Below are 25,284 nucleotides of genomic sequence, written 5' to 3' on the forward strand. Positions count from 1 at the left end.
CTCACCCCTTTTTAGCATGCATTGCTCGTTGCTACGAAAAAACAAGACCGCTAAATAAATATTCATAAAATTCAATAAAACAACAAACAGATTATGACACTATTTTTTGTTTAATATGGGTTCATTCGATCAATAGTTTTACATTCAAATTTCAAGCATTATGGTTCGAGCACAATTAATCCTTGGAATTTGTTTTGTGATTTCCTAGATGTGAATTTTAATATAATTTCGAACCGTTTGAAGTTTTCATCAAAATTCGTAACAGTTTCTGAGATATTAGAAGTTGAAACATTTTTCGTTTTTGGCCCAATCTTACCCCCTAGGCCCAATGTGGAGACCGAAGGAGGCCTTGACCGGGCTAGATGGTTTTGTTTCTCTGCTGTCATATTTTTCTTTAATTTTAGGCCCAATTTTTTCTTTTGTGTGCATCTGATTCTGGGGTCTGATCCTACTTGCCTATAGCTTCCTGATGCTATGAAACTTATAAGGCTGACGTGGCGATTTCGTGCTCAAGTACCTTTCAAATTATTCGAATGGAGCTGAATCTTCGTGTTGAAGTCGACGATTCTGAAGATACGATAAAGGATTTTGTTGAGTATATTTTTTCTTGTTTTCTAAATTAAATTCTATGTTTGCTTCTGCTTCTCGGTTTCCAATAATGTATGGATACTTGTGAGGAAACTTTAAATTGCATCATAGAGTAGTGATTCTCAGTCTCAGTGTTTGTCTCGCAGTATCTTGGGCTAAAGCTTTGAAATGTATCTACCGATCTGGGGTATTGGGACTCAGAGTCACTGTTGGAGTCACTGCGTGCGGTTGGATCAGGGCAGAATTTTATTGCAATTTGCTGGCCGATTCTTTTTTTTTTTTTTTTTTTTTTTTTTTTTGGTGGTGGTTGATCCCTAGAAGTTATGCCTACCTCCGTTCTGCTCATGATCTTTAGTATCTTGAGTTGTCAGCACTCATTATTATATAATGTGGGGGGATTGCGTGAAATAGAACTTGAAACAAATGAGTGTTTAGAACAGGTATCCACCGGTTGACACTAAACGGATCAACTTAAAATATAAACTTTTGCTTATGCAATCTGATAACTTTTATTTATTTTTCACGCATCAATTTCTTAGGAGCTTTGTTTTAGTGGATATTACATAACGCAAGAGAGGGTTTAAACTCTGCGTTATATTGCATGAATTCCCCGATTCGGTGCGTTACTACTACAGTAATAGCTGTTTCGGGGTAGTTGGGATCGAGTTTGGATAACTAAAGTAAATATGATTTATTAAAGCATGTGCACGTAAATGTTCTAGTGTACTTTTAAAATACCTTACGAACTACCGAAACGTTCCATTCACATGACTGCTGGTTCTTTCAGAAACTAATGTGCTGCTTCAAATATGTTCAATTCTCGTCAAAATTGATAAAATTACGTCGAATCCTTTGGATATAACATAAGTGTTTAATATAGACAGACTTTGGTGATGTTTAGGCAAACATCTGGTAGAGACACGGCAAGTATTCCCGTCCATCGTCGTAGGTGCAGAAACCAATGAAAGCTACGTTCATTTGCTGGAACTCCACTATAGCAGGACGTTTCTCCAGAACTTTGGTACGGATGAGTTTGGGAAAAGGTGTCGCTTATATTGGTTTTCAAGACTATGACGAAAAGACGAAAATACCTGCCTTAACCCTATAGAATAAGACTGAGTGAAAACTAATAATAATAACAATAATATGAATGACAAAAGTTTATACTTGTTAAGGGGGTCAATTATGTGACGAGTAATTTTATATTTATATTACAGAGAAACAGATGATGCGTGTAATTGGGTGATAGTTTTCGAGAAACTGATTTGATTTTATTTTGCTTTAAATGTAACGTATCTTTGGAGCAGTTGTCCAGTGTTTGGAATGTTTCTTTAGTGACTTCAATATCAACAAGAACGTTATTTGGACAATTACTAATATTCCAGGGTCAAATGGTGGAGGCCCTTTTATTATTTTTATTACAGACGACCGGCATTTGAAGAAAATGAACGTCCATATGAACAAAAAGATTATACTGCCACCAAACATAGACGGAGTTACAGATATCGGTTGGAAGAAAGGCGTGGAATCGAACATCTAGGGATCCAAGGACTAGCATCCCTCCGTGGTGCACAATTACCATACTAATCATAATTTATTTGTCTCGTTTCAGCAAACGCAACTCTTCTCCACTAATCTTTCCCTTTCCTGTCAACTCTCTTTTCTTTAATGTATCCGACATTTGTGGGACTGGTTAAGCCCAGCGCCTGCTTGTGGTTGGAAACCGGTGTACTATACGGTCTAGCGCATGCTAACGGTGAAGGCTTGGTAGGTCTTCACTTAACTTAAGTGTAGATGGGCGGACAGTGTCTGCCAGAGTGAAGGCTGATAAATTACAATTACAATTACAATTACAATTTGCTGGCCGATTCTTTTTTTTGCTTTGATCGTGTCGTGAGGAAAGGTTTTGGAATCGGTCTGAATTTTAGTCAGGATGCCAGCCAAGGATGTTATTTTTTCTTAGCTTTCATACAAGTGCTAGCTAAGGATGGAAGCTTGTTTTTGTTTTTGGGGAGATCTTTTGGGAGGGAGACGCTTGAGATGCTGGGAATCGCTGTCATAGAGGAAGACGATCTAACGAAATAGCCTAATTCTTCTAAGCTATTTCGCATAACCTTTACAACAGCAAACATTTGTGTATTTTGTGGGTGTCAAACTATTGTATGTAGGGGAAAATACCTATATTATTGGCAGTCTAAGACATTCGCCAAATTGAAGGATGGGAATAATGGAAAGTTCCATTAAAACACAGGTGGAGCTCAACTGGTATACATTTGTATGCTCTTCCTTTGATGATTGGTGCTCACTAAATATAACAACTTTTAACAAAAACTCAGTAATTTTAATATTAATGTAACAGGTCAACCCTTCAACGCATAAAAATTCTAGAAAAAATATCCGCATCACTCGATTATTCAGTCCAATAAAACAAAAACTGTTGTTTTGCTGCTGTTATTCCAAACACCACTAATTTGCTATAATATCAATATTTATCGTTATACATACATGAAAAATAACTCAGCGGTGGAAAGGTATATGAGAACGTTCATGAGAATCGTACACGATTATTCAACCGTTAAAGTTTCTACGGATAGAGGGTTGGATTATTTTTATGCCATCTTACAATAAATTACCTAACCAAGTTCATCAATTGATAGCCTGGTTTAATCAAAGAGGGAAAACTTTATATTAAATTATTTGTATCAATTTATGTTTCGTAACATTGTGACTCCTATGTTTTTCAATTTCGACGAAGCTCTGGTGTTTTTTCTTCTTTCAAATCATGCGACAATTGTGATGTCTTGCAGAGCTTCGATGACGATTTCGAGGATACACTTTCATTATATTCACTGCTTTATATTTCGGATAAATTGTGAGATCGTATCATTTTATTTATCCCAACCTTTTTAACTTATTTACACTCTTTTCGATAATTTCATCGTTAACTTGGTTCATAGTAATTCCTAATAGGAAAAGTGGACAGAGTGTAACAAGGAGGATCACCATTAAATAAAAGTGAGAAACATAGAAATGGTAAGATACAACAACTTTTTAAAAATATATGTATAATGAATTAAACTAAATGCGCGCTGAATTCAAAATATATTATATACATTTTGAATCCGGAAGTTTGATTATGGTACCCTTATCCATTTGGACATGAAATACCAGGCACACTGAAATGGGTCACGCATAAGTACGTTAGGCATAAGTACGTTAGGCATAATGGACGTTAGGCATAACGGACGATAGGCATAATGTTCATTAGGCATAATGGACGTTTGGCATAATTCTGTATTCTTAATGTCATAGGCAGTTCTTTGGGTCATTTTATGCCTAACGTCCATTATGCCCAACGTACATTATGCCTATCGTCCATTATGTCTAACGTCCATTATGCCTAACGTACTTATGCCTAACGTACTTATGCCTAACGGGGTATACCCGTCCATGTGGTTCTTAATAGTGTACATCAGGAAACAGATCAGATGAGCGTTGATGTTGAATCAATGAATCAGATACTGTGGTTGGTTTCCTACTCGCCGCTGCCGTATTCAGGCGCTAACGTATATATGTAAAATTTGCCAGCATGAGTTAACAATCTGAAGTTTGTATGGCAAAAGACATCTAACGCAGGCTGTCTCAACCAACCAACTACGGAGGGTCCGCAAGTCATCTTCCACCTGATCAATCCACCTTGCCCGCTTCGCACCTCGCCTTCTTGTGCCCGTCGGATCGTTGTCGAGAGCCATTTTCACCGGGTTACTGTCCGACATTCTGGCTACGTGCCCGGCCCACCGCAGTCGTCCGATTTTCGCGGTGTGAACGATGGATGGTTCTCCCAGCAGCTCATGCAACTCGTGGTTCATTCGCCTCCTCCACGTACCGTCCGCCATCTGCACCCCACCATAGATGGTGACGCAGAACTTTCCTTTCGAAAACTCCAAGTGCGCGTTGGTCCTCCACGTGCATCGTCCAGGTCTCGTGTCCGTAGAGGACTACCGGTCTAATGAGCGTTTTGTAGATTGTCAGTTTGGTACGGCGGCGAACTCTATTCGAACGCAGCGTCTTGCGGAGTCCAAAGTACGTACGATTTCCTGCCACTATGCGTCTCCGAATTTCTCTGCTGGTATAATTTTCGGCAGTCACCAGTGAGCCCAAGTACACAAATTCTTCTACCACCTCGATTTCGTCACCACCGATGCAAACTCGCGGTGGGTGGCTCACATTGTCTTCGCTTGAACCTCCTATCATGTACTTCGTCTTCGACGTGTTAATGACTAGTCCGATCCGCTTGGCTTCCCTCTTCAGTCTGATATAGGCTTCCTCCATCTTCTCAAAGTTACGTGCCATAATATCGGACGGACTTATTGAAAATTGTACCACTCGTGTTAATGCCTGCTCTTCGTATTATCCCTTCCAAAGCGATGTTGAATAGCAGACACGAAAGACCATCACCTTGCCGTAACCCTCTGCGCGTTTCGAAGGGACTCGAGAATGCCCCTGAAACTCGAACTACGCACATCACCCGATCCTTCGTCGCTTTGATCAACCGTGTCAGTTTATCCGGAAATCCGTGTTCGTGCATTAGCTGCCATAGCTGGTCCCGATCGATTGTATAATATACGGCTTTGAAGTCGATGAATAGATGATGTGTGGGCACGTTGTATTCGCGGCATTTCTGCAGTACTTGGCGAATGGCGAACACCAGGCCCGTGATGGAGCGTTCGCCCATAAAACCCGCCTGGTACTGCCCCACGAACTCCCTTGCAGTTGGTGCAAGTCGACCGCATAAAATTTGGGAGAGTACCTTGTAGGCGGCGTTCAGCAATGTGATAGTTGCTACAATCCAGCTTATCGCCCTTTTTGTAGATGGGACACACGGCACCTTTTATCCACTCCTGCGACAAAACTTCCTCCTCCCAAACCTTGGTAATGACCCAGTGCAGCGCTCTAGCCAGTGCCTCATCACCGTGTTTAAATAGCTCTCCTGGTAGTTGGTCAATCCCAGGGGCTTTGTTGTTTTTCAGCCGGCCAATCTCCTCCTGGATTTCCTGGAGATCCGTAGCCGGTAGAATTATGTCCTGCGCGCGTTCTCCCAGGTCCATTACCATACCGCCATCTTCGTCTGCCATATCGCCATTCAGGTGTTCTTCGTAGTGCTGCCGCCACCTCTGGATCACCTCACGCTCGTTCGTAAGAAGGTTCCCGTTTATGTCCTTACACATATCAGGCTGTGGCACGTGGCCCTTACGTGAACGGTTCAACTTCTCATAGAACTCTCGTGTGTTATTAGCGCGGTACAATTGCTCCGTCTCTTCACGGTCTCGATCTTCCTGCTGGCGCTTTTTCCTCCGGAAAATCGAGTTTTGTCTGTTCCGCGCCCGTTTATATCGTGCCTCGTTCGCCCTCGTGCGGTGTTGCAGCAATCTCGCCCATGCTGCATTCTTCTCTTCTACTAACTGCTCACATTCGCCGTCAAACCAGTCGTTTCTCTGATTCGGGGGCACCGTGCCAAGTGCAGCGGTTGCGGTGCTACCAATGGCGGATCGAATATCTCTCCAGCCATCTTCAAGAGACGCTGCGCCTAGCTGCTCTTCCGTTGGGAGTGCCACTTTCAGCTGCTGCGCGTATTCTTGGGCTAGTCTACCGTCTTGTAGCCGCCCAATGTTAAGCCGCGGCGTCCGCTACCACGCCTACCAAATATTTTTTCGATTAAGGTGATTATTTTCGAGAAATTAAACCTTAGATGCTTTTCGCCTTACTGATTTCAAAAGGTTAACTCCTAATGTGCCGCTGTAAAATTGTATGACCAAAATTTGAACATGGTTCAGTTTATCCAAACCCAGGAGAGCTCGTTTTTTGATTGAATGCTTCACCAGCAATGGTGTATTTTTTTCAAGCCATGTCCAAATATTGAATGTTTTTCCGAGTTACTTCGAATTGCTCCGTATTTATTCAGTATTGCAGCTCATAATGCAAATTCAGAGAGAATATTTTCATTAATCAATTCACAATGGTCTAAGGGAAGAGGAAAATCTGTAAGGTACACTGGGGGAAGTGGAAAAGGAAAAATCTATAGTGCATGTTTGAATTAGTGTAAAACCTGTTTGAATGATTTAAATGCGTTCAATCAAAATGGGCTATCAAAAACAGTCAATTTTGCACCAACTGTGCGGTAATTCATACCATTTTGGTCGCTTGAAATTTATGGAAATAGATTTTAAAATTAGGAGTTGTTTTTCCACTTACCCTAGTGGGATGGGGTAAGTGGAAAACTCATGTTACCTTGACCTTCAATAATGATGAGTAGTTACATATAACTAAAATCAATACGATAATTGCTCTGAGTATCTTTTGTGGAATAATTTCATTACCTTAACGGAATAGATCCTCAAGGAATTCTCGTAATAGCTAGGGGAGGGCTGGTTTTGCCTTCTCGAACACTAAGTGTCTATATGTTCGCCCCAAAGATGAACTTTAAGGAAAATGTGGGACTTACAGGGTTATAAACGAATCAACTTAGTTTAACGAATTGAGATGATGTCTGTATGTGCGTATTTGTGTGTATGTGTGTGTGCAAGGCACGTACAAAATTATCAGCTATTCTTAAGCACTTGTCCTTAACCAATTTGTTCGCAAACAAAATTGCATTCAACGGCGAAACTTGTTATTAATAAAAATTAATGTGAATTATTCAATATATTTACCTATAAGTGCTATTTTAAACTTTCTTATAAATTTTTTTCATATGTAAAACATGTGAAAGGCATCAATACCGATAGGTGGATTAATCAGGCATTTTCTCATTTATTTGAGTCCAATCACCACTGGAATCACAATGATAACAAAGAAGGAACATATTAAGATTCACAGCTATCGAAATAAACCCTGGAGGGAAGAGAAAAATTGCGTAATTAGAACATTATCCACTTCCCCCGCAGTGTTTGATACCTGGGGTAAGTGTAAAATCTTTGAATTATTTGCTTTCTTGGTACAAACCACTACCAATTGAATGGGATTAGTTTAATTGTATTATAATGGTCACCTGTGATATAAATTCACTTGAAAAAAGAACAATTAGTGCAAATAAGCATTGATTTTATTAATGCAAAAATCAACTTTTCGCGAAACCTAAAATTACAGTTCAAGCGTTAACCGTGTTAGTGTATGTATTATACAAATTTCAACATAGTATTAGTGTGAGCATCAAAGTATGTTCTTGCATTATGTTATGATGTGGTAAAAACTGTAAAGTATGTACAATTCCAATATTTCGAGTTGATTTTTACACTTACCCCCTTTTTCCACTTCCCCCAGTGTACCTTATTTAGTCAGTTAGGGCGATTAGTTAGACACAGTACAATTTCAAAGATATTAGTTGTAGCGAGTTTTACAACTATATTCAGAACAACGAGTGTATGTTGTATGCTATTGGACACCAGACAAGTCCAATATGTAACATTTAAAACCACTCAAAAAAAATTCCATGTGTCCTCCTTTTTACCTATCCGTACAACCAAATGTCCTCCTTTCGAAAAAAAAATGATCTAGTAAGCCTACCCAGGGTCCTCCGGAACCGGCTAAAAAGTGGCCAGATGAGTTGAAACAAGAAACAAAAATGGCATATTCACAAAGTCCTTTGAAATTCATGAAGTTTGATACCCATATTACCTGGTCCGCACTAATTCCATTTTTGGCCACTATCCCAGGTCCCCAAGGGTCTTCCGGAACCAGCTACAAAGTGGCCAATTGACTTGAAAGGAAGACCAAAAATATCTTATTCGCAATGCCATTTGAAATTCATGAAATTTGATACCCATATTCTGGTTCAAAATGGCCACTTCCCGGCGGCTTCATCCGTTATCAATCGGTTGGCCACAACCCGACCTTCCGAAGCACTCTTCTGCTGTAAAATATGATGGCCTATGAGATGTCTCCTACAACCGTAGTCAAAAAAAATCACGCCTGCACCAAATGTATCATTGACAAAACGCTCTTAAGGGCTTCTCAATGAACATGAATCCTGAACTCTACTGGAAGAGGATCTGCAAGCACTTGGAATATTTTAGTGACACGAGTTACACAAGTTCAGTTGAATACAAACCATCGAACAGTGAAGTGAGCACCCTTTCTTTTGCGCGGTCCGAAAACACCAGAACAGCTCTTTACCGTCGGGAAACCATAGTGAAGTTTGTCGGTCGTAGTTGCTGCCGCACTGCAAGTGTCCGATTAATAAAAGCGACTAATTCGTCGAAATTTCAGCAAATTAACTCCCGTAACATAGTGAAAATCGAGTAGAAAAAAAACAATTGTTTCGTGTATAGAAACTCGATGTGCATGTGCACAGCACATGAAAGATTTAATAAATTTTAAAAAAATGTATTGGAGGTAACCATACTTTCCTTCTATGGGATTCGAACCAACGGCTTTCAGTACACTAGACTGGTTCTTCTGCCTACTAAGCAACAAAGGACCTTCGCACATCGAGTATACAAACGTTGTAGTTATTGCTCATGTCGGGTGGTTGATTTGTATTTAATTGAATTGTTTGTTGATTTATGAATATAAATTTTTATAATTTAAATAAATCGTAGAGTTTTTGTAATTCCCTAGAAAGTAACATTGTTAGCTACTCACAGTTATTGATTTTAATTATCATTTCTCCTAACAAGTGTTCTTCTTACATTCTAAAACGAAGTATTGAAATTTAAAATTTCTATTTTAAACATGCCCTGCCATTACAATTATCCACTCTTACTGCCCAACAAAGATTCGCTTAGTCCAAAAAAAAAGTATACATTGCTAACGGTGACGTCACTCCATTTCTGAACACGCGCACATGTTCTGTTTGCATTTTCATTCCGATAGACGAACCCATGTACATATATTTTCTTGCGATGCACCCACAGAAACGAAAACAAACCCAAACCGCGCGATCCTGCCGATGCTCGTCTGGCCATTCAAATTGTCATGGTTTCCAACAGCTCGCGCGCGCGAAGAAGCAAAACCTCGACACAAAGATAGTGACAGCAGCGACGAACTGGTCACGTTTATGTTGAATCGATAATTTTATTTTCTTCGCGCGAACACAAGCTTGTCGTCTGCATTGTCGCCCTGAAAACAAGAAGAAAATTCTATTGCGTTGTGGAATGGAAGTTGCTAAAAGACGGTCTCTTGTTCTCTTGTGTTGATTTCAGATTGTTGAACAGTGCGGGACCAGAAGAAGTTTAATATGCCGGTGATATCAGCATATTCGAGCAGTGGCAGTAGTTACATCTCTCCGTCGTCTTATCGCTACAAGTCTAGCCTAACCGACCGGAAGAGCTATACCACCAGCACCAGCAGCAGCCTCTATCGGAGAAGTTCGTATCGCTATGATCTACCGAGCTCCTCGTCAGTCTACTCATCGTCCTACCGTACGACAAGCTTAGCAGCCGATCGCACAGCAGACGCAGACCTATCCTCGACACTAGCTTCCGTAAACGTATCGTCGAACGGCGACAGCGGCATCTCCACTACAGTTAACGGTTCAGACAGCAGCAGAACCAGCAGACCTAGCCGGTATTCAACAGTGTACAGCTATAGTTCATCGTTAAGCTCGGCACCCATACGGGACTACAATTCTAGGCTTAGTTCGCGATCGTCCGACACCCGGTTCAAGGATCGGGACAATAACTGTCTCTGCGCAGGCGGTGCGGGTTCCTCTAGCTACGTTTCAAATCTTCGCAACACCGCGTTGAGTGGAGCCGAACTCTACCAGAAGTACAGCGTTTCCACCTACAAGCCCAACAGCTTCGAGCGGATAGTACCGTCCAGATCCCCATCGGAAACTCCAAAACCGAGTAGTATCCTTAAGAACACTTCGCCAACGTCAGTGGATATCAGCAAGGTAAACAACATTCCAGCTAAAGATAAGAACAGTAATTTTGACGCCGCCAACAATAACAAATGCTCTTCTACTAACACTAATCATGGCACCACAAGTGTTGCTAATAACCCAATACTAGAAACTAACTGCAAGCTTACGGCGGCTAATAACCCCGGCGTCAAACCGGCTAGCGCAGCATGCTTTCACAGCATCCGTTCCGACAGCTCCACTAGTTGCAATACCACAATTACAACTTCCACAACAACCACCACCACTACAATTACTACCACTACCTCCTCTACGGCATCCATATTACTGTCATCATCGTCATCATCTTCGGCGCTGCAAGACACAAAGGCTGCCAACAGCAATCCAACGACGCAAGCGCGACTGCGCAAGCCCGCTCCAAGTCCAACGGTAGCATATAGGTCTCCACTGAACAAACTACGTCCCCAGAGACCTCCACTACCAAGAAGTGCATTCAACGGAAGCTCGGGTGATCTCACGCCAATAAGTGGATGACATAAGGAGCTGCTCGACGTCTCCAGCTATCGGAATCACAACTTTCTCAAGCACGAGTGTGATCTGGTCAAGCGAGAGTTGAGCAAAAGTGCCACTGAAATTGCCTTTAAAAAGTGCTCGTCCTCGACCGGTAAGTCAACCGGACACGGTTCTTCTGGAAATTTGTTACTGGAGGCCCCTGCCAAACTGGATGTGTCCAAGGTGAAACAATTCTTGCCACCCGTACCAACGCCACCCGAAACAACGAAGTCCGACGACCAGCCCAAAGATCATGAGGATGATGACAAAAACCTTCACCATAACCACATCCAAGAACAACAACAGCAACACCAAAATAGCAACCACAACAACAACCAATCAACCGGCATTCTATCATCACCCTCGCAGTCATCTAGCGCAGCGCAGTCTGGTGTCGAACTACTAAAACCAATAGATAGGCCTACCATGGCAACAACCATTCTCGATTGTACTCAAAAATATGATACTTCTCTTTTCAAACCATCTCCATCATCGACCACGCCCACGACTTCAACAACCACTACAACACCGTCAACTACAACCACAGAGTCGCTAACAACTGCTTCCTCTCGTTCATCATCAACTTGTACCGTAAACCGTACTTATACCACAAATTCTCGTTCTGCCGCGCCGTCCGCGTCCGGCGACACGATGAAATCGCTTCACATCACGTCCGAAATCGATGAACCCATTACGCATGCGACGATCAAGCTGCGGCCGGCGTTGAACGGAACGTCGAACGGCGGAGTGGCGACTGGCAGCAAGGTTCTTGCCACCGCTTCGGCCACCACGGACGATCTCCACGACGGAGACTACCACGTGACGGCCACCATACGAATCAAACCAAAGTCTAGCATAAGTCACGCCAGCACAAGTAGCAGTAGCAGTAGCAGCACCAACGGCAGCACCACTAGTATCAACAACAATAACAATGCAAACGACGGTAACAGTAGCGGTGACGATCAGGAGATCGTCAACGGTGATAGCGGCAAATACGGCAGCAGGAGCAATCTGAATAATAATAATAACAACAACAACAATGTGAACGCATTGAACGAGAGCGAACGAAAGGAGGAACACAAGGAGAGGCGAGTGAATGGTGTCGCCGAACATGACAGTGATCGTTCGCCAGCAATTGCTAGCGCCAATTCAGTAGACAAAGAACCGAAAGCCAATGATGATGATAAAGTCTCTTATGTAAGTAACCATCAGACTTCTCCCCCAGTCTATCTTCTGCTTCACTGAATTCGGACAATCTTTATTTTGCAACGCACCTACCTTCTATCCCAAGCCCAACTCGTACATAAATAGCCTGCCTACCTCGTGCCAGCCAAAACAGACCGCATACTAATTCGATTAACAAAGGGGTTCACCCTTGATCTTCCTACATATTTGCGTTAGAAAAGTTCTTCTACCACCTGCTTACTTTCTGTTGAGGATAATCTGTTACTTTCTTGATAAGCTCTGTCGTTTTGATAATTACTTGGATTATTCCTTGGCTCCTTTCGTTCTACTTTTCCTCTGGCTGTTACATGTGCCCATGTATGTACGTAATTATGGATAACTGGCACGATGCATTGCCTATAATAGCATCATCAGCTTCTAAGCTTCTTCAGTTATAAATACTTTACACGTTAGGTTAACTCGAACAAATGTTACACAAAAGGCTGCAGTTCGGTACTGTTAGCGACTCTGTACTTCAGGTCTTCATTTCCTCCGTAGAATTCTATCGACCACCGGTTACTTAGTTCACCACACTTTACCCTGCTCAGTAGGCCTTCGCAACACTCACCGGAAATCCTCCGGCAGCAATGGATCTAATGTTACGGTTCTGTATTCTTTCGTCCACCGTCTAGCTTCGCGCGGGAACTGCATCCAAAAGCATCCACTCAACCAGCCCGGTTGGTTATCGAAGCCGGGACTATGACTCGGGCATTGGCAGCTATCGGTCCGGCCTCGGTAGTTCCTCGCTTTCTTCCTCCTCGGCTCTCAAGTCTAGTTATGATCGCACGAATGACGACTCTAACGATTCGTCACGAAATGGTAGCGGTCGAAAAGAAGGTAATTTTCGTTATGTTTTCCACTGAAAAACTTTTATTTCAAGGCTTGGATGTTACAGGGCTGTGCGGTCTGTGGAACATAGGCAACACATGCTTTATGAATTCAATAATACAGTGCCTCAGCCATACCCGGGAGTTGACCAACTTCCTACGCCAACAGTCAACTACGGAGCGGGGAACGAGCAAAGATCATAAGATCCTAGCCGGTAATAAGTACATCCATTAAACTGTGTCTAAAGCTAGAATAACCTCATGTTACACATTTGCCGTCACAGAATACACCAAACTGATCAAAGACATGTGGAGCGGCACCTGCCGCAGCGTGAACCCATCCGAACTCAAGTATGCCTTCTCCAGCAAGCATCGAATGTACTCCGGATCCGCCCAGCAGGACGCGCAGGAGTTCTTGCGGTTCTTCATCGACTCGCTGCACTGTGCGTTGAACGAATCCGTAAAGCGTGAACCGATCAATCGAGCGATCGAAGACGACGACATGGAGTAAGTAGCTATACGTAGTTTCACGGAGCTGTAATACACGAATGCGATTTCAATTCCAGTAACCGTGTCAAAGCCACCATGATGTGGGACTGGTACTCGAGAGTGGAGAATTCCATGATCAAAAATCTCTTTGTCGGACTGCTGCGGAGCACGCTGAAGTGCACTTATTGCAACGGTGCCAGCGTGACCTTCGATCCATTTTGGGATCTCAGGTAAGTTAATTGCTATATTAAGTGACCATAAAATATTTTATTAATTTCTTTCTACCACAGTTTACCACTTCCGTCCACCAATTCGCGGTGCAAGTTGGAAAGCTGCATGGACGTGTTCGTCAAGGAAGAGGTCATGGACGGAATCGATCAACCAACGTGCTCGCGGTGCAAAACCCGACGGAAGTGCACCAAGAGTCTGACGATCGAGCGATTCCCCAAATATCTAGTGATACGTAAGCCACGCACCCGCATTTTGTCTAAGGAAATGAACTAAAACGTGCGCAACATTTGTTTACAGATCTGAAACGATTCTCCGAGACCCGGTGGAGCAACAAGCTGACCAATGTGATCGAGTTCCCTACCGGGGTGCGTGAACTTAGCCTACAGTCCTATGCCTCCGAAGACCATAGCGGACCGGTGAACTATTCGTTGTACGGGATTTCGAACCATATGGGTAAGTACTTAGTCTGTCCGTTAGCTATATATTTTTACGAAGCGTGCACTAACGTGCACCCACGCTGGGCTGGTGCTTTCAACCAACTAAGCTACTAAGGACCTCCGTTGGCCTTCGCAACCTAGCGGCTACTGATTGAGCCCAAAGCCCAAAAGCTTCAAGACAATCTCCCAAAGCAACCACCAGCTGGCGTCCGGTGAGATATGATCGAAACCAACCGAGAAGATTTCCACCGGCTCCAAGCAGCGATGCCAGATCTACGGAAATTTCCGTAGATTTACGGAATTGAGTGCTTTCTACGGATCTACGGATCCGTAGGTAAAAACTACGGAAATTTGAATATTTTTGCGGAAATCTACGGATTTTATTTAAAAGTGCACTTTTAATTTCAATGTTCAATGTGTTCAATGTGTTTTTAATTCATTAATGATTTTTACCTCATTCAATTCTAACTACCTAGAGCTATAAATATAGAACACAGAGATGAAAAAATGAAATTTTCCTGGAGGAAATCCTGACGTAATTCTCGAAGAAAAATCTGGAGAAGCTAGGCATTCCATTAGACCTTCCATCGTAATTTTTTTCAAAAATCCCTTCAGGAATTCATCCGGAAGTTCCACAAGAAATTCTTTTAGAAACTTCATCCAAAATTTGTTTAGAAATTTTCTCAGTAATTCATTTAGGAATATTGTTAGAAAATCCGTTCGGATTTTTTTTTGGAAAATCTCTTTGGAAATTCCTTCAGAAATACTTTCGAGAGCTCCACCAGGAGTTCCAAATAATTTCCATTGAACACTCTTCCATCCTTTCAACATCCTTTGTGAATTTCTCCAAAAGATTCTTCGAAAGATTCTACGGGAAATCCTCTGAGAATTCTAAGAAATCCATATAAAACTCCCTAAGGTTTTCTGAAATAAATATGCTGGAGGCAGTTCTGAAGAAAGTTCTAAGAAAGTTTCAAAATTATTAGACTTTCAAATGAATATCTGGAGGAATTTCCCAAGTATACTCTGGATTTTTTTTTTGAGTAATTTCATGAGGATTCTCCAAAGAAATCTCTGGAGGAGAACTCTTAGCTGAATATCCAAAGAATTCTTGAAGAAAATCAACCTTCCAGGACTCGCACTCGCAGCTCGCGTGTCGTTTACAACAGAGGCGGAACTGCGTGACCGCTCCAGGACCATGCGAGTCCCGGAATGTTAAGAATTTCGAAAATTGTTTTACAAAAATCCTTTAGAAATTCCTTTTGTAATTCGTTAGGATGTTTATAGAATTTCGTCTTAACATTTTTTCATCCATTCCTAAAAAAATCATTTCTATTTGGAGAGAATTCAGCTGGATGAATTTCAATAAAATATAATTTTCGCTGTAGCGATTGCTCTGGGAATTAATGAAATTATTTCTCAAGGAATTCCTGTACGAATTTCTGAAAAAGTTACAAAAGGACTTTTTGGAAGATTTCCGTTAGAAATCCTTAGAATTTCTGAACGAATTTCCAGAAGAATTCCTTGCAGAATTTGGTTTTTCTATAGAAATTTCAGAAGAAATTTAGTGAAAGTTAGTGAGCGTCCGATAACAATTTCTGAATTCATTTGCGGAGAATATTTGAAAAGAAGTCCTGTTGGAATTTTAAAATAAATTCCTGGAATAATTTTTAATGAAAAGTTGAAGATAGAAATATGTGCATGGCTTACCGAATTAATTCCTGGAAGTATTGCATATATAATCATTTTAAATATTTCCTGGAAGACTTTCCGAGGCATTTCTTGATAAATTTATGAAATAACACCAGAATGAATATTTCAAGATTTTTATCGAGGAATTTTTGCCCCAAATATGGATTATAATGACGAGATAGGGTGAATTTCTTGGTTGCTCTCTTAATTTCAGCGTCAAAATAGGGTTTTGTTGAACTTCTATACTGGCCAAATTATGAATGAACTAATTACGTCAAAATTGCTGGCGAACGAACATTCACAACTCTGGCACCGCCAGTACTAATTTACGATGGTCAAGATGATCATCTTGTGATTAAAACATCATTTGCCTAAACTGAAGAAAGATCTGCATTAATTTGAGAAAACTAAACTACCAGTTATATAGCCCAACTGGATTCACTCCAACAGGTGTAATCAGTAGAAAGGATCTATTTTTTTCTATCTGTACAGTCTTACTCACCTTTGCACATATACACCTTATACACCTTTGCGAAGCAATTCATTTTAGGCATAGTGTTGGGCTCGGCCCAACGCTATCCTTGCTTATTTCGTAGTTACGGATTGTCATCGGAGCATTTTCGTCTTTAAAATAGGAAAACTTTTCTCGGGATTGTTCCCATGTAGGGTCGATATTCAAGAATGCTCAAGCTTATTAGCACTAAAGAGCCAAGTAATTAGCTTTATAATTGGAGTTGTCCTGAAAATTAGGAAGTCCATAATATTATACTGATTCTATGTTGAATCAATAAAAGTTCTATAAATAAAATGCGGAAATGATAATCTTAGCGTTGGAAACAGTTACTGTCAAAAATATGTAGCAACTGCTAATTGCATTTATGACGAGTGTGGAAATCTGTATAGGGCACCGTGGCACAGTGCCTTTTAAGTCTTTGGATTTTCATGAAAATTACGATATAACAAGACCAGTAACTATAAATGTTGAAGTTTTGTGGTCTTATTGTTATCTTGTATTGATAAATCTACGGAATTGATGTTGAAGCAATCTGGCATCACTGGCTCCAAGTCTGTCAAGCTTAGCGATTGCAATTTCGTGGTCCAGCTTATCGAATGCTGCAGAAAGATCCGTGTAAATCACTGGATCAAGAATGTGTTCCCAATCCATATTTGGTAGCACGCCGGTAATACTGCGATGATCCGACTTATGGAAATCGCCCGCGGCTGAGGTGTTGAAGAAATCACGCATTACATTATCTTCAACGGCAATGGCTGAGGAACATCCTTAACTAATGGTACAGAAGCCAAACAGATGGAGACCACTCACGAAGCAGAGGACGAAAGAGCAATTATTCTATTTGACCTCACCTTAACTCGCCCAAAATCGTAATCTTGGCGCGGCCAAATCTGAAGCAGAAGACACAAATCGGCAGTGCATGTGCGATCCGGGGGGATGTACTCTGCACAAAGCAATAATTGCCTGTTACCAAGCTAAATAACAACCCATACTTGCTCAACGGTGTTCCAAAAATCGTCCTCAACAATTTTTGCTTTCAATCTGGAGCGAGATCTGGAGTCAACTGCAACAAGTACGCCACCTCCAGTAGTTTTCCTGCTTTGCGTCGTATTGCGATCATAGCGAAAAACTTCGGGTCCAAAAACGTAGCTCGAAATAATTCGAGAATCTAGCCAGGATTCGATAAACACTATAACGTCAGCTTGAATGCATCCCACTAGCGTACTGAATGTAGAGGCAAGGTGTGCGAAATCATATCTCGTAAGAGCTGCCGGATAATTAGGTTCTTCGTCGTATTCAAGTTGTTGGAATACCCTCTCTCCGCTTCCAACAGCAGGACTGGAAGGACTGTGGTGAGCGGAGACGCCAGGAAGCTGAGCTGAGTCGGAGGGGTTGAAGGGCTTTCATGAGGCTCTCTGTCGTCACATGCTGGAAGACCCCCGATCTGCAGCTTGCTTCAGGACCAAGACGACTAAGGTGAGCACAGGCAGCAGGGCTTCCATATTACTTTCCACAAACCGGCCCTGGTTGCAAAGATAACGAAGGGTTGGCAGCAGCCCCGGATGTAAAAAGTGTTCTGGTCGGAGCTGCATCACTACCGGATCTGACGCTTGCAAGTACAGTAGAGTTCAAAGTTACTTCCTGAGAAAGGTGGTTAAGAGATCCCTTCACCAAACTGGAAAGCAGGTCCAGAACGACTCTGATGGCAGGAAACAGTACGATTGTGCAGGCAGAAAGCAGCTAGCGGGACTGGATCGAGTGGCTCGGGGTCTCCCATAGGACGACAGGCAGTTCGTTCTGGCGTACAGAAATGGAGGGATTAAATCAATTCACCGTGCGATATTACAGAAAACAGGTTGCACCGAAGGCTGCTAGCGCTTAGGAAGTCAAATCTACTCCGGACGCAGGAGTCGAAAACAGCGATGTTCCAATTTCGATGGAGATCACGATCGTAGGAGATGGGATCACGATCGTCCGGATGGGGTAGCCACAAGTTGTTTGAGGATCGATCCTCGAACTCCAGGAACAGGTATCGGTATTTAATGCCATTTCGCGGATTTTTGGATCGATTCCGATTTTGTACGAGATAAAGTCATACGACTCGTTTCGGCTCCTGGACGTACCAGCGGGACGGCCTTAACAGTATCTGCACCCGGCAGACATTCCTCTACCATTACCGGATGGATACGAAAGAAGTAGACCCAAAACAATTCGCCGGCTCTAGAAACAGTGATTACACTGGCTCCCGTTACGATCTTAGCACCACCAAGAAGCTGCTGATTGGTAGCCGCGTCATCATCACGATGTATTTTCGACGGTGGTTGTGAGGGGTGTTGTCGGAAACTGCCACGTACTCTAGCCAAAGTCGATGGCAAGTGCGTTTTCGAGAGTTGCGCAATCTGTTGTCCTTGGCTAGCCAGTTATGAACAGATTCTTGCCTCTCAGTGATCGCATTAATCGCGTCTCCGAATGTCAAGACGGCGGATTTGAATCTCATCATCTTTATCAACTTCGCACAATCATCGCACATCCACACAAAATTCGGGCTTTCATGAACAATCTTGGTTTGTTGAGCTTTGTAGGCCTCTAGAAAGGAGGCTCTTGAAAGGAGGCTTCCGAGCCTCTTGAAAGGAGACTTCCGACCCTCTTGAAAGGAGGCTTCCGAGCCTCTTGAAAGGAGGCTTCCGAGCCTCTTGAAAGGAGGCTTCCGAGCCTCTTGAAAGGAGGCTTCCGAGCCTCTTGAAAGGAGGCTTCCGAGCCTCTTGAAAGGAGGCTTCCGAGCCTCTTGAAAGGAGGCTTCCGAGGCCTCTTGAAAGGAGGCTTCCAGCCTCTTGAAGGAGGCTTCCAGCCTCTTGAAAGGAGGCTTGAGGCCTCTTGAAAGGAGGCTTCCAGGCCTCTTGAAGGAGGCTTCCGAGCCTCTTGAAAGGAGGCTTCCAGGCCTCTTGAAGGAGGCTTCCAGGCCTCTTGAAGGAGGCTTCCGAGCCTCTTGAAAGGACGCTTCTGAGACTCTTGAAAGATTGCTTCCAAGTCTCTTGGAAAAAGAATTTTGAGCTTTTTGAAGGAAGGCTTCCGAGCCTCTTGAAAGGAGGCTTCCGGGCCTCTTGAAAGTAGGCTTCCAGTCCTCTTAAAGGAGGCTTCTGAGCCTCTTGAAAGGAGGCTTCCAGGCGTCTTGAAAAGAAGCTTTCGGCCCTCTTGTAAGGAGGCTTCCGAGCCTCTTGAAAGGAGGCTTCCGAGCCTCTTGAAAGGAGGCTTCCGTGCGTCTTGAAAGGAGGCTTCTGAGCCTCTTGAAAGGAGGCTTCCAGGCCTCTTGAAAGGAGGCTCTGAGCCTCTTGAAAGGAGGCTTCCGGGCCTCTTGAAAGGAGGGTTGCGAGCCTCTTGAAAGGAGGCTTCTGAGCCTCTTGAAAGGAGGCTTCCGAGCCTCTTGAAAGGAGGCTTCCGAGCCTCTTGAAAGGAGGCTTCCGAGCCTCTTGAAAGGAGGCTTCCGAGCCTCTTGAAAGGGGGCTTCCGAGCCTCTTGAAAGGAGGCTTCCGAGCCTCTTGAAAGTGGGCTTCCGAGCCTCTTGAAAGGAGGCTCCCGAGCCTCTTAAAGGAGGCTCCAGGCCTCTTGAAAGGAGGCCTGAGGCCTCTTGAAAGGAGGCTTCCGAGCCTCTTGAAAGGAGGCTTCCGAGCCTCTTGAAAGGAGGCTTCTGAGCCTCTTGAAAGGAGGCTTCTGAGCCTCTTGAAAGGAGGCTTCCGAGCCTCTTGAAAGGAGGCTTCCGAGCCTCTTGAAAGGAGGCTTCCGAGCCTCTTGAAAGGAGGCTTCCAGGCCTCTTGAAAGGAGGCTTCCCAGCCCTCTTGAAAGGAGGCTTCCGAGCCTCTTGAAAGGAGGCTTCCGAGCCTCTTGAAAGGAGGCTTCCGGGCCTCTTGAAAGGAGGCTTCCGAGCCTCTTGAAAGGAGGCTTCCGAGCCTCTTGAAAGGAGGCTTCCGAGCCTCTTGAAAGGAGGCTTCCGAGCCTCTTGAAAGGAGGCTTCCGAGCCTCTTGAAAGGAGGCTTCCGAGCCTCTTGAAAGGAGGCTTCCGAGCGAAGTCTTGAGGTGGTTATAATCCATCTCCCGTTCTTCTCACAGACATGAGAGCTTTAGACAGCTTGTTAATGAAAAAACATTACTTTCAGCTTGCTATCGGTTGCAACGCTGCACCTATTGCTAAGTGCTATCCTGGGCCCATAACCTGATGGAAATAAAAAGCATCTAAATAGGTACAGAAAATAGCAACGAATGAATTTATTGGTCTGAAACAAATACTACAAATGCAACGCTTACTACGCTATGCTACGTCAGCAAAGAGGCCCTTCGTTTGCTAAATGTATCTCTCCATGTTAGCTCCCTCGTACAAAGTAAGCGCACAATGTCGCCGCAATGATTGGTTGTCAATCGTTGGTTTGTTGTGGAACGATTTCTTATTTTCTCCATCTCTCTCTGACCATCTTCCAGAAAGAAAGCAATCGAAACTCAAGCCTTTGCGTCATTTTACTTCCATTCAGGAACAATTCGTTCAGAATGTCCGGCTTACTGTCAGCGATGAAGTATGAACTCTTGTTACGCTCAAACATCGTCTGCATTCGATACTTCTACGAAGCGCAGTTACCACCGCTCAGTTTGGTAAAACCCAGATTATCCGTCGTTTTCTCAATCCAATTGCAAACAGTTCGCGGTAAACCATTTTTCTTCCAGAATTTATGAACAGTACCACATTTTGAACCGACATCCGACACTGGGACCAGAACCTGACGAACGTGGGATGGGATTATAATATAATATTAATCGAGACATCATGGATTTTATAGAATCTCTCGAAATAGGTTTGAACAGGGATGAGTTTCTAGATTTTGGAATTTAATCGTGTGATATCTGGACTAATGAATCGACTGCTTTGAGCGTGGTTACAGCGGCACACTAGGAGTTAACTTTCTGAAATCAGTATGGCGAAAGGCATCTAAGGTTCGATTTCTCAAAATTAAGCACTTTAATCGAAAAAATATTTGGTAGGCGTAGTAGCGGACACCATCCCTCATAACCGGTACCAAATAGTTTTTCATTAAAAGTTCCTAATTTTGAGAAAACCAGCGTTAGATGTCTTTCGCCATACAAATTTCGGGCGGTTAACTCTTGCTGGCTATTTTGTGCATATACTATAGCGCCTGGATGTGGCTGCGGCGAGTAGAAAATCAGCCACTGCCAATAATTCATTGGAAACCCTAGATTACCTCTAAAGCATGTGCGCATTAACTATTTTCCTCCTTCTACAAACAGGATCCACCGCTGGCGGTCACTACGTTGCCGTATGCAAACACCCGGTCACCAAAGAGTGGAACGAATTCAACGATAATTTGTACGTAATTTTCCCTTGCATATGTACATTCATTATTCTTTCGTAATGTTTTCAAGTATCAATATATTGTATTATTTCATTTTCAGTGTGAGCGAAACGTCTGAGAGGAGTTTGGTCACATCCAGTGCCTACGTATTGTTCTACGAGCGATCGTGAAGAAACTTACCCTAAAAAACAGTAGGAAATCCAAACATTTGAACAATGATACGGTTACTTAAGGGACACTTGCAAGAAAAAATAAAAATTACTTGAATGAAACAAAAAAAAACAAAGAACAATACATCACAATTGAAACAACAAGATAGATTTATAAGAAAAAAAGAGCGGAATTTTAAGGCATCGTGACGACATACATTTAACGTAAGCTAAACCAAACCAGTGAATAATAGCTGTAGAGCACAGATTTGAGAAAAAAGGCAAAACTAGATTTGTAATATTTATTTTCCTATTTATTGACAGAAATCAGTAAGAAAAATATGAAACAATATTTATACAAATAAGCCAGAAACAAATAAACGAAAGCGTAGTCATCCTAGAAACTAGATCCCTTGTTTGTTGAACATGTTTTCTTTTACTTGTTATTATTTATTTACACAACATGTGTCGTCCAGAAAACTATTTTATTGCAAGAAACTGTTAGTCATATTCTAATTTATTATTAATTTATTACGCTTGAGTTCAGCTTCTTTATAGTTGAGCAACTTCAAACTAGCCCATTGAAATTTTAAAGAAGTGAAAATAAGAAATCCCAATGAAACAAGACAAAATACGAAACTGAGATCTGTTAGAACGGAAGTCATTTGAGGACGGGATGAAACTAATGTTAACATGGAAGCGAAAATCAAACAAATCAACAAACTCCATGCACTTCATGAAGAAGGTGACACTAACTTATTCAACAAATTAAAAATTGGTGCAAAACAAAACTAAGAACGGATGGAACTATCCGTCAGATGCCTCTGATGTCCCTGATTAACCATTGTTGCGTTGTGTTGAAAATTAATAAACCAAAAAGTCAAATTATACCTGAACGGTGTTTTTGTATACCTACAAGATATCCTCGAACAATCCCCGCAAGCAATCAATCCTATTTGCGATGTCTGAAAGGGAGACTGACCAATGTGAGGGACGGTTAATCTGGTTTAGTGAATAATTCACTAATTAAAATTATTAATTATAAATAAATTTAATAAAATACAATAAATAAATTATTTTGGATTTGTGTTTTAATTTCTTACATTGTTTGTAAGCTCAGTAAAAACCCGAGCAAAGTTTGAAATCAAATTGAAACGAAAGTTTTATTTGCTAATTATCTACTACATGCATTCATCTCTTAGACTAGGTGTTCCGTGTTTTCTTAACACTATCATCCTTATTTGCTATGTTACGCTTTTAGCTATTATTAATACATTTCAATTGCCTCTGGCAGTTAGGATATTTCCTTTGGTTGAATTAAACCATGTAGGAATTACAATGTTTTCTACTTAAACTAAACTTAACCTAATTTATACTAAGGGTACAAGGAGCTAATCGTTGCAATAGAAGATTGCAACGATTTTTGTCTGAAATTGGAAATTATTTTGTTGGACATTTGTTGCAATGTCTCAATATTAGAAATTCTATGAAGTTCATTTCATTTCAATCATTTATTTAGTCTACATCTATACAGATAACACTGAATCAACAATTTGACGCCACAATACACGGTTCGAGGCCGCATCTCTCCATCCTCGAATACGCCCCACGCTCGCCAAGTCGTTCTGCACCTGGTCTGCCCATCTCGCTCGCTGCGCTCCACGTCGTCTCGTACCTGCCGGATCGGAAGCGAACACCATCTTTGCAGGGTTGCTGTCCGGCATTCTTGCAACATGCCCTGCCCATCGTACCCTTCCGGCTTTAGCTACCTTCTGGATACTGGGTTCGCCGTAGAGCTGGGCGAGCTCATGGTTCATTCTTCGCCGCCACACACCGTCTTCTTGTACACCGCCAAAGATGGTCCTAAGCACCCGTCTCTCGAATACCCGAGTGCTTGCAAGTCCTCCTCGAGCATTGTCCATGTTTCATGTCCGTAGAGGACTACCGGTCTTATTAACGTCTTGTACATGACACATTTGGTGCGGTGGCGAATCTTTTCGACCGCAGTTTCTTCTGGAGCCCGTAGTAGGCCCGACTTCCACAGATGATGCGCCTTCGTATTTCACGACTAACGTTGTTGTCAGCCGTTAGCAAGGATCCGAGGTAGACGAATTCCTCGACCACCTCGAAGGTATCCCCGTCTATCGTAACACTGCTTCCCAGGCGGACCCTGTCGCGCTCGGTTCCACCCACAAGCATGTACTTTGTCTTTGACGCCTTCACCACCAGTCCAACTTTTGTTGCTTCACGTTTCAGGCGGGTGTACAGTTCTGCCACCTTTGCAAATGTTCGGCCGACAATGTCCATGTCATCCGCGAAGCAAATAAATTGACTGGATCTGTTGAAAATCGTACCCCGGCTGTTACACCCGGCTCTCCGCATGACACCTTCTAGCGCAATGTTGAACAACAGGCACGAAAGTCCATCACCTTGTCTTAGTCCCCGGCGCGATTCGAACGAACTGGAGTGTTCGCCCGAGATCTTCACACAGTTTTGCACACCATCCACCGTTGCTTTGATCAGTCTGGTAAGCTTTCCAGGGAAGCTGTTCTCGTCCATAATTTTCCATAGCTCTACGCGGTCTATACTGTCATATGCCGCCTTGAAATCAACGAACAGATGGTGCGTTGGGACCTGGTATTCACGGCATTTTTGAAGGATTTGCCGTACAGTAAAGATCTGGTCCGTTGTCGAGCGGCCGTCAACGAAGCCGGCTTGATAACTTCCCACGAACTCGTTCACTAATGGTGACAGACGACGGAAGATGATCTGGGATATCACTTTGTAGGCGGCATTAAGGATGGTGATCGCTCGAAAGTTCTCACACTCCAGTTTGTCGCCTTTCTTGTAGATGGGGCATATAACCCCTTCCTTCCACTCCTCCGGTAGCTGTTCGTTTTCCCAGATTCTGACTATCAGTTTGTGCAGGCAAGTGGCCAGCTTTTCCGGGCCCATCTTGATGAGCTCAGCTCCGATACCATCCTTACCAGCTGCTTTATTGGTCTTTAGCTGTTGAATGGCATCCTTAACTTCCCTCAAGGTGGGGGCTGGTTGGCTTCCATCGTCCGCTGAACTGACGTAGTCATCTCCTCCGCTGCCTTGACTTTCATTGCCTGTACTCTCAGCGCCATTCAGATGTTCCTCGTAGTGCTGCTTCCACCTTTCGATCACCACACGTTCGTCCGTCAAGATGCTCCCATCCTTATCCCGGCACATTTCGGCTCGCGGCACGAAGCCTTTGCGGGATGCGTTGAGCTTCTGATAGAACTTGCGTGTATCTTGAGAACGGCACAGCTGTTCCATCTCCTCGCACTCCGCTTCTTCCAGGCGGCGTTTCTTCTCCTGAAAAAGGCGGGTCTGCTGTCTCC

At 42.9% G+C, this 25,284-nt stretch overlaps 1 protein-coding gene across 1 annotated transcript in view; it reads left to right on the forward strand.

Moving 5' to 3' along the window:
* Positions 1–22,806, forward strand: part of LOC134207190 (ubiquitin carboxyl-terminal hydrolase Usp2-like) — a 66,645-nt gene extending 43,839 nt beyond the window's left edge. The window contains 9 exon segments of the mRNA XM_062682916.1: positions 9,789–12,196; positions 12,856–13,060; positions 13,119–13,265; positions 13,335–13,557; positions 13,617–13,769; positions 13,830–14,002; positions 14,068–14,223; positions 21,703–21,781; positions 21,868–22,806. Coding sequence (XP_062538900.1) covers positions 9,824–12,196; positions 12,856–13,060; positions 13,119–13,265; positions 13,335–13,557; positions 13,617–13,769; positions 13,830–14,002; positions 14,068–14,223; positions 21,703–21,781; positions 21,868–21,937 — 3,579 coding nt within the window. The 5' untranslated portion in view covers positions 9,789–9,823 and the 3' untranslated portion in view covers positions 21,938–22,806.
* The last annotated feature ends 2,478 nt before the right edge of the window (positions 22,807–25,284 follow it).

The sequence above is a fragment of the Armigeres subalbatus genome, chromosome 1 (genome assembly GCF_024139115.2).
Source record: "Armigeres subalbatus isolate Guangzhou_Male chromosome 1, GZ_Asu_2, whole genome shotgun sequence".
Taxonomy (NCBI): Eukaryota; Metazoa; Arthropoda; class Insecta; order Diptera; family Culicidae; genus Armigeres; species Armigeres subalbatus.